Here is a 10,522-nt window from a genome sequence, read left to right as displayed (position 1 = left end):
CAGGGGAGGGAGGGGAGAGGGGACGCGGCCTGCCGCACGTCCATGCTAATTTTCTCCACCGCTTCCAGGCTGGTTAGCAATAGCCGAGGCCTCCCTCCCGCAAACTCTATGGTACTTCGCCGACCAGATCGTCCGTAATCTCTATGGTGCTTTCCCCTCTAGGTCTTTTCTGGGTTTCCTCTTCCCCCCAGCTCTATGGTGCGTGCCGCTCGCCAGCTCCGGCCGGTGATTGGCTGGGAGGTCAGTTCTCGCGAGACGAGAGTTGCGCGCAGAGGCCCGGCTGAGCGAGGAGGCGGAGTGGGGTCTGGGTCCGCGCACCGGGGCCGGCAGCAGTGGCTCGTTCGGTAAGATGGCGCCTGTGGGCCCTTTCCTCGCCTGGGGCCCTGGCTCGGGGAGCGGCGCGGAGCCTGGTGGGGGGAGCGGCAGGCGCGGGGCGCCGGGCCCGGCAAGGGGGGCGAGAGCCCGGCCAGGGCAGAGGCTGAGGAGGGGTTCGGGGCCCTGGGGTGTTAGGTGGCGGAAGAAGCGGCTCTAGTCCTCGCAGAGCCCAGGAGGCCGGGCCCGTCCCCCCGGGAGCCTCGGGGCTGGGGGAGCAGCTGAGGAGCGCGCGCTTGGCAGGGCCGAAGAAGCCTTCAGCGTCTTGGAGGTGATACCGTAAAGCCCTGCACTGAGCCGCCCCCTTCCCCCCCCCCCGAGACCCCTCCCGGCCCCTCGTGAGGGGTGGGGGATAAGGCCCGGCCAGCCTGTGTGAGAGACGGGCTGTGCGCCCCCTCGGAGAGGGTGATTCGGTGCATGGTGTGTGTATGGTGACGTCTGTTGTATGTGTGTTGGTGGGGGGCCGTGTGCTGGGCGCGGGGTATGTGTGTGGGGGCAGGGCTGTGTGGTGATGTATGTGGGTCGGTTTTGTTACAGTGGCTGATCTCAAAAAAGAGTTCAGTTCTCCATTCGATAACTTTTTGTTTAGCCAACAATCTTTATTGAACCAGCAAAGAAGGTATTAATAACCGAGCTGGTCCCACAGTTCTTATAGGCAAGTTAGATTTAACTTTTCTTTCACCTGCTGGTATTTGTGCCAAGTAAGATACTTTTCATTCCTTATAGTGAAAATCCAGAATGAGTTATGCAGAAAAACCTGATGAAATCACAAAAGATGAATGGATGGAAAAACTCAATAACTTGCACATCCAAAGAGCTGATATGAATCGCCTGATCATGAACTATCTTGTTACAGGTAACAATGAGCAATGGATGCTAGTATTACATTTAGTAGATTGGTCTCTTTTTAGATCATCTGCCATTTATTTTAATCAATAAAATTCATTCTTACTAGAATGAGCTATTAAATGGTTGATATTAATAGATAACACTATTGCCTGTATTTTCTGTGATTTCTAGAAAAAATATTTTCTAGAATTCACAGAAAATATAGATGATAATTATTTAATAAAAATAGTTATAAATTGGGTAAAGGAAAAACAAATTCAGTACTGTCTTTGTGTAGTGTATCACCCACGCTCTCTTAGCAACACATTATTTTTGCTAAGTAAAACATTAGAGAACCAAACTTTGTTGACTTTGATTATATAGCCTCTACAGGTTTTACCCAATATATATCTCCTGTCTGTTTTAATCTTAGCTTTTCTGATAAAAAGATATTTCCCTTATGGCATTTCTAGTTTGGAACACTGTTACCCAAAACTGCACAGAGCTTAATATCACATCTTTTATTATACTATCTTCCTTAAATTGGGAATGTGTGATGGCTTCTACTAATGTAATCTGGACAGCATTGAACAAGCTGTGTCCACTCTTTTTTTCATCACAGAGCAGGAGAAATTATCAGAAACCAACTTCAACTAATTTGGTTGAAAGATCAGACTAATTATGAGGAAATAGTGTCCTCAAAACACCTCAGGAAGACCAGAATATTTAATGTGCTAGGCATCCAGAAACTGCAACTTAAGAGATACCGGAAACCCCTCAAAAATTGTCCTTTGGCGATATACATTAATTTTCATGGCCAAGTGCACCATAGTGGAGATGTTCATATTCATCTAGCATGCACCCCGTTTGTATCTGTGTGCAGCTGGAACCTGAGCAATGGGAGATGCACTAGAGTGACCATGTCATAAATTGTTTGTGTATATGTATGAAAGCAGAGTGTCTGTTCAGTTTTGTGACTCTTTTTCTGATGAAAAGAGCCTTCATGTGGTATGCAGACGGGAGTTCAGACTCGCTCACGTTTATGCTAATTATAAAATGGGTGAAACTATTTATACACCAGATGAATGTAATTTTTTGCTATGGTCTTTCCTGCAAAAGAATAACCATGCCCAAATATACCAGACAACAGAGTTCCAATCATGGGGTCAATGCTAAACTTGAATCCTTCCTAGTAAAATTTTGTTTTGTACCTTTTTTCTCTTTGCATGCAGTTAAATATAGACTTTTATAGAAGGGACAGGAACTTGATGAATTTAGAGAGAATTAAATGTGAAGTTTTTCTAGAATCGTGCAACTTATTTAAATCAGCCTTTCGGAGAAACCTGTAAGTTCATATATTTTCAGTCATGATCTTGTACACCTCTACCTCGATATAACGCGACCCAATATAACTCGAATTCGGATATAACGCAGTAAAGCAGTGATTCAGGGCGGCGGGGCTGCGCACTCTGGCAGATCAAAGCAAGTTCCATATAACGTGGTAAGATTTTTTGGGCTCCCGAGGACAGCGTTATATCGGGGTAGAGGTGTATTTACAAAAATGCCTGCTTCATTGAAAAGATTCCAAATAGGATTGCGTGGACATCTTAGTCTATCCTCTTAACTTGGTTTATTAAATAGAAATTCAGAAAACAACATGTTTAGACAGCCAGGGTCCATAGCATGGAATGTCAATAGCCACATGGTGGCTTTACTCAAGGTGTCTAAAAGCTCCACAGGGTTATTGCTGATCTGGTGCAGCCCAGCCAGTGTATAGCCATGCAGTGTCCCCTCCTGATCTCAGATCTGATTTTCAGGGCTCGATGTACAGGGACTTTATTTTCGAGGCCAACTGTGTGACCAAAAAGTGCTGCTGGTGGTGACTAATGATGACTTCAGTCCTCAATAATACATCCCTATTAATGAGGAAATAAAATCATCTTATGCCCAGTAGTTCCTGTTAGCAACATATATGAAATGCCTCCAGGCTCCTACGTTTCAGATCCATATAAGTCAATTGGAAGTGTACAAGTTTGATAAATCTGTACTATTGTATATAGCTTATTAAATAGAATTCAGAGATGAAATGTGTGTTTGTATTTCAGAGGGGTTTAAAGAGGCAGCAGAGAAGTTTCGGATGGAGTCTGGAATTGAGCCCAGTGTTGATCTAGAGACTCTGGATGAAAGGATAAAAATTCGAGAAATGATACTGAAAGGACAGATTCAAGAAGCAATTGCATTGATTAATAGTCTCCATCCAGAATTGTTAGATACAAACCGATACCTTTACTTTCATTTGCAGGTAAGACCCAGTGATTAGTTTGTTTTGTGTCTAGAATTGTTTGGAGACTGAAGAAAAGATGTAATTGCAAGCATTCACTAATGTGGTGTGTGATGTGATTTTAACGGTCTATTTCTTACTTTATGGCATGGAATGCAGTAGCATTTTTAGAGTATTTTTAGTTTGTATTTATTAATATATATGACATAACCATATTCATCTTACCTGTGATTTATAAACTCCCAAATTGTTGATGGTTAGTCATGTCTTCTAGCAGCAGTTATAAAGTTTCTTTAAAACAGGGGTTCTCAAACTGGGGGTCAGGACCCCTCAGGGGGGTCACAAAGTTATTACATGGGGGGGTCGTGAGCTGACAGCCTCCACCCCAAACCTCGCTTTGCCTCCAGCATTTATAATGGTGTTAACACCTTTTAATATGTTTTTTAATTTATAAGGGGGATTGCACTCAAAGGCTTGGTATGTGAAAGGGGTCACCAGTACAAAAGTTTGAGAACCGCTACTTAAAAACCTATCTTCCAGGTTTTAAATGGCTCCAAAATCAATTGAAAAATAGGATTAACTGTACTACTATTAGTCTAACAAGAATGTATTTTTTAATTTTAGCACTGACAAAATACTGATTTAGTACAGCTTTGCTACTTAATATGTAGGAGAAGAAATAGACTCTAGGTATTCCAACACATTAAACATCACTTACACCTCTATTGACTAATCTTTCTTTGTTCCTCACGTATATAGCAGCAGCATTTGATTGAACTGATTCGGCAGCGTGAGACAGAGGCAGCCCTGGAATTTGCTCAGACTCAATTGGCAGAACAAGGCGAGGAGAGCAGAGAATGCTTGACAGAAATGGAGCGCACGCTGGCATTGCTTGCCTTTGATAATCCTGAAGAATCGCCCTTTGGAGACTTGCTCAACATGATGCAGAGACAGAAGGTAATGTATGCTCAAATGAAAGCTCTTTTCACTTTTGTTTATCCTTGTGGACAGCTAATATTACAATATTTTTTACATAATTACTAAATATTTATAAACTGATATGGAGAACAGAAGTATTTCTAAAGCTGAGATTTGTTATAATTTAACAGCAATATTTTTAGAACACACAACTTTTGTAATGTAAAACATCCCCCATTTGTGAAACTATGGGCTTGCTTTATCCATCTTTTGATACAGTATAAACTACTGCAGTTTCCTCTTTTATGCTCTTCCTAATCTCCAGGCTCTGTAAACTTCAAGGTGTTCAGAATGATGCTGTCTTGCTCTAGGAAACAGAAGCATATTTCCTTTTTACTGGCTTCCTATCCACTTCTGAGTGCAAATCAAAATTGCTCTCTTAGTTTTTTCTAATATTACTTGGATATGCTCATTTTACCTTTTTTCCACCTGTGTCCCTCAACTGCTGCCACTATCCCTTCTGTTTTTTGTTTTTGTTTTTTTTTAATCTGGAACTCCTTTTTATAGTTAAATTTAGGTAATACAGCATAACTTTTTAATTGCTGCTTGATTTTGCTTAGACTAAAAACTAACATTGGGGTAGATCCTAGACACATCAGAACAGTGCTTCCTACATGCAGGGGTTTTGAGAAGCTAAAATGGCTTAATTTCATCTTGCTGTTTCTCCTCCCACACCCTTCCTGATCCTGAAGGCTGCTAATAGAATAGGAAAGGTAAACTTGTGCTTTCTGGGGTTGTGCATTAGAATTGCTCTATGTAGGGAAGGGAAGGCAATGTAGACTTCCTTATGGGATGGATACCGAGAGAACTATGTTCTCCCCTACACTATTTTTATAGAATTGTTTAATCTTATATTCTGGGGGAAAATGGGTGTTGTTGCACAAACTGGTGGTGGAACTTCAGAGCAGAATTTTTATCTTAAACTTTTGGAGAGGCAAAAAAATACAGCAAGGTAATCTTCTATGTGGTTAATTTGCTCTAACTTGTGCTGGTGGATTATGGTCCCCAGTGGTTGCTCCACCCCCAGGAGCCCTGGAGCACATTGCATTCTGGCCTTATCTCCTCATCCTCACTCTTCAACTTTCTTTGCGCTGGGTGGGCCAGGAGGGGCTGGCATGGTAGCCTTATGCCAGTTGAACAATCCTCAGCTGCTGCTTTAAGGCAGATTTAACACCTTGTGGTACTGCTGTAATGGTGTGTGAGAGGGTATAAAAGGCCAAATCCTCAACTCCTCTTACTTGTTTTCAGTGTAATGTGAGACCAGTGAGGTGTTTAAGCTCTGATTTTTCTAACTTGTACTCAAAGGAATTCATAAACTCTGCAGGACATTCTCCTTCAGTTAATATATATGATCACTACTCTAAGTTCAATATTTCTTTTCCAGGTATGGAGCGAAGTTAACCAAGCTGTTCTAGACTATGAAAATCGCGAGTCAACACCCAAGTTGGCTAAATTACTGAAACTACTTCTGTGGGCTCAGAATGAACTGGACCAGAAGAAAGTAAAATATCCCAAAATGACAGACCTCAGCAAGGGGACAATTGAGGAACCCAAGTAAATTGTGTGCAGATGGACACCAAGAAATCTTAGTACTGCACAGTATACATTTATATCAGTCTGTGACTGAAATATTTTTACTACAGTACAGAACTCAACAATTCAGATTTTTTTCAACGAACATCTTATTTAAAGGGAGAAAAGTCCCTTTTAAATGCTGAGAAAACTGCATTGAAAGGCGCTGTATCTCTTTGAAAGTCTGATTTAGGCTATGCACTATCATACGTTTTTAAAAAATCCAATTAGACAGGAAAGAAAAAAATGGCATTTTAAAGTACAGTGCTCAAGGTTTCTAATTGGCTACTGATGCTTAGTTTAGTGGCCAGTGAGTTAAATGGGGTTAACTATTCAGTTAAGTTTAACTCTCTCTCATTTGAAATGTATATAGATCAGTGAATATTTTCTACCTTATGTTAAGTTATAGCAAGATATGCATTTCCCTTTAAAACTAACAACTGGTCAAGTTTTCATCTAAAACTTTCTTACTGTACGGCCAACCTTTTGCATAGGAAATAGTGTATAAACTTGTAAATCATAATTTAAGGACTTTTTTTCCTTGTTTCTGACTCTGGTGCTTTATTTATATGGTGAGAGCTCTGTTCACAGTGGATCAATGACCCATCTTTTCACAAGTAGTATTGCTGGAAATAAAAGTTTCTTTTTAATTTCAAGAATGACCAAAATGGCCTCCTGAAATAAGACATTAAATCATATATTTAAATAGGGTTTTGTTTTTGATTATTCAGGGATTTTTTTCCTTATGTTAAACTTCCACCTCTAGTCACTGCAGTGATGCCAGCTGGTTACTACACCCTTAATGACCACTTGTGTGTGGCTTGGTTAGCTGAAGTCTCCTTGGTGATACGAGGGAAGGCGGGAATCATAGACTTTTTTGCAAGTGTCCACCCTCACGCAGGGTCTGCCTTTGTGGAATAGCTTGCAGGATTTGGGGGTGGGTGAGTGGCATAGTTTGTAGTGTGCTAGTGGTAACCATTCTTTTGGCATATTATGCCTTGGATGAATGGAGCAGTGACGTTACAAAACCCTTTTCCCTAATCCCAGTGACTTCATATCTTTCTGAAGAGATGCAGTTCATCTTCACAGCTGTGCTATTGTTTGTTGGCTGTTCCATTCCTGTTAGAAACATTATAATGCTTACACATGAGGCCCTGATTTTCTTGGTCACCAGATTGTAATCTTCTGGGTGTAGGCGGTTTTGCTGGATGTATGACTTAATCTTATATTATTTCATACTGGTATATCTGGTAGTATTCTGTACTGACCTTGCCAAATTGAGATCTAGATCTTTAAAACCCATACGCTGAGTTATTACAAAACTGCTGAACAAAGACCAGTTTGGTGGAGGAAATAGCATAGTATCACAGTGCACTGGCAATTTACGCTCTACCCATCAGATATTGTGGATATCCTAGTCTGGTAACTACTACCCTGTAGATTGAAACTACTTAGTTTCCACTTAATTTTCTGGAATACTTACGCATTAAACGTAAAAGCTTTGCAGAGACATGACTTCGAGAATAACAAAACCTGTTCCTGATTGCGTTACTGTGAACAGTTTACTTGTGTGTAGCTATTTTCTGGGGGAGACAGTTGTCTCCTAAGCAGCTATAGAGATACCTCAGTGCCAAGGTTAGTCTAGGTGGTGGATATAAAACAAGAGACTGATCTGTCCCATTTTACTACTGATGGTTTTATTTGATATCCTGAGGCTTTCACCATACGCAACTCTTGTAATTCATACAAAACTGTAATGAACTGTCATTGGCCACCACCTGCAATAATGAGCTGGCTTTATTTCACCCTCGTTGGTTATTCTAACAATTTACCTGCACTGAGAAGATAAATATTGTTTTCAGTCAGTTGCTGTTTTTTAAAGTATATTATTTTAATTTGCAATCTATATGGTTAGTGTCATTTTGTTTAATAACCAACTGCAGAAATTAAACTGTTTGCTCTTGTTCCTTCATGAACAACTGATCAACTTTTCCTCCAGTCTGACACTTTTTGTGCTGATCCCCATCTGAAGCTTTTCCAGGAGGAAGTGGAAAGTGGTGAATTTTTGTGGCATGACTAGCATTTTTCTCTATGAGAAATGCGATATTACAGACCTGGTTGAAGAGTTCACCATACTTTTAGAATGCTACATTAATTCCATATAGTCTTTTTGGGCGAAGTGCATAGATTGCCTTTTTTTTTTTTTCCTTCCCCATTAAAAATAAGATGTTTTCTAAGAGGTTGAAATATAACATTTTAGTAAAGGATTATTTGAGTTTGTTTTTAGTAATATACCACATTGATAAACAGCTTTAATCTGTAAAGTCTAATTGCAAGAAAATATTCAAAAGCTATGCATTTTACAGAAAGCATAAAGATATTCATAATGGTACTTCTAGGATCTTTATATTCGTGTATATAATTTGCATATACAAATATAATATATACTCTGAAATACTCTTGAATGGTAGGGGCTGTGAAACATAACTTATGGAAATACTGTCCACAGTAAACACAGACCTGAGTACATGAATCAATTTTTGTCATGCATGAGAAATGTCTTATTTGGTGACTACTAATTAATGGATTTTGTTATATCCATCATTGTTAGATAACCACTTTAACAAGTAACATTAAATACCACTTTGATCAGTTTGCTGCTAGTGTAAATATATTTTTGTTCCACTTCACATAACAAAATGGTACAAAGATAGATTTCTTTGTGTATGAATGACATGGCAGCATCTAACTATGATCTGTTCTAAACTCACTGGTAGCAAACAACTATAGTAAATATGTGGTACACTATTCATATCCCTAGCACATCCTTTCCTTTGTTGAAAGAAGATTTGCTTTATTAGTGATGTGAACACAGTCAGGATGTAAAATATTCTGCTTTGTAAATATATCTTAACTGTATTCTGATTAGGATATAAACTTCCCATATTTTCATGATGATTACCTACTTAATTGTTTCTGCCTCTTGGCTGTTCCCATTATTCCATTTTGCCAGTCAAATATGAAAGGTAAACTTTTGCTTTCTGCTGTTTATACAATAGTTTTCTATGACGGGGGAGCAAATAGTGGATTTACATATGGGTGAAGTACTGAAAAAACTCTTCTCCCCCAGAGAATACTGTTTACAGAACTGTTTTAATCTTGCATATTACTGGCTGGGAACTGGCTATTACATAGAAACTAGTAGACAGATTATAACTTTTATTTGGAATTTTTTGAGACAAATGTGTATAGGTAATCTGTTTAAGTACAAGGAAGCTACCTGGAAAGCAGACTAAGGTGAAGTTTTTAAAAGTTATGTAGAATTGAGGGTACTCAACTTGTTTTAAACAGGATACCACTTGCTGTAAAACCACATAGGGAAATGATGCAGCAAGCCGGCAGAACTTTTTTCCACTACATGTAAGATAGGGCACAAATATAAAACATGTTTAATTACACTATCCCAGGGTATTTTTGTTTTTTGTTGTTGCTTAAGTTGTAAATATCCCTCTGGTTTGCACATTTAAGAGGGTAAGTTAAGAAACGCTGAACAGGATTGCTTGAGTACTAGAGCTATGTGTTGCTCAGCTTCTATACAATACCTTAATACCCAACTTTTTAATGAAAGGTTTTAAATTCAGTAGGAGTGTGATCTAGGGTATGTGTATCTAGATCATCATTGCCTCGTGCTTTTAAGAAACAGAATGCTATTTCAGGTCACGGTTGGGAGAAAAAGAAAAAATGCATAATACTGCAATTCATAAAAGCTTTAAAATGTTACAATTAAATTGTTCTATATGCTCTTCTGATATGGACTATATTGGATTGTAAATGTAATCTTAAAGTGTACACCTTGTCCTCAAGTATTAATATAAGCTTTCACTTGGTGTAGAGTGGATATATTTTGTCCTCTTTGCCTGCCTTGTATCTACCCCCCTTTCCCTTGTAGTTTTCCTAAATATCATAAAAAACAGCATAGAAGAGAAAATACAGTAAGCGGTGTAGTTGTCAAATAGAGCATATTTTTCTGCTCCAATAGAAGAGGTTCATTGCAGGGATAAGAGAGGGAAGAAGAAAACATGGCAGATAAGAAATTAGACATAGTCCTACCTACAATTATTTGCATTCTCGAAAGTGCCCAAAAGGGAAACTAAGCTAAGATCTTGATGAAAATCAGGCTTGTAAGTGACGTACTATTTCCAAGTAGTGCTAGATTGAGAGTACTAGGATGTGAAGTCGTATTTATCTAAGAAATGCTCCCACCCTCCCATTTATTTGTAAGAACGGCAAAGCTCTGAGTTCAGCAAGATGTGCAGGAGTGTAAGGGAGGGTTTCTTCTTCCATGAGTTTGTGGCCTAGGTCATAAGTTGGCCTTCAGCTAACTTTGTATTTTCTCTTCTAGTCCTTCTACCTTAGGAACACAGGCCCTGCTTACTTTGAAAGCAAAACTGCTTCTCACGTGTCAGCAAGGTTAAATCAGGTATTCACTGG

General features: G+C 39.4%; 1 protein-coding gene across 1 annotated transcript; it reads left to right on the top strand.

Annotated features, from left to right (window-relative positions):
* The first annotated feature begins 254 nt into the window (after nucleotides 1–254).
* GID8 (GID complex subunit 8 homolog) lies at nucleotides 255–9,918 on the top strand. The gene is made up of 5 exons (XM_054045763.1): nucleotides 255–344; nucleotides 1,099–1,228; nucleotides 3,306–3,502; nucleotides 4,241–4,438; nucleotides 5,844–9,918. The coding sequence occupies exons 2-5, from the start codon at nucleotides 1,111–1,113 to the stop codon at nucleotides 6,015–6,017; spliced, it is 687 nt and encodes a 228-aa protein (XP_053901738.1). The 5' UTR covers nucleotides 255–344; nucleotides 1,099–1,110; the 3' UTR covers nucleotides 6,018–9,918.
* The last annotated feature ends 604 nt before the right edge of the window (nucleotides 9,919–10,522 follow it).

Source organism: Malaclemys terrapin, chromosome 12 (assembly GCF_027887155.1).
Source record: "Malaclemys terrapin pileata isolate rMalTer1 chromosome 12, rMalTer1.hap1, whole genome shotgun sequence".
Lineage (NCBI taxonomy): Eukaryota > Metazoa > Chordata > Testudines > Emydidae > Malaclemys > Malaclemys terrapin.
The sequence above is the reverse complement of the archived record's forward strand: the minus strand, read 5'-3'. Positions and strand labels throughout refer to the sequence as shown.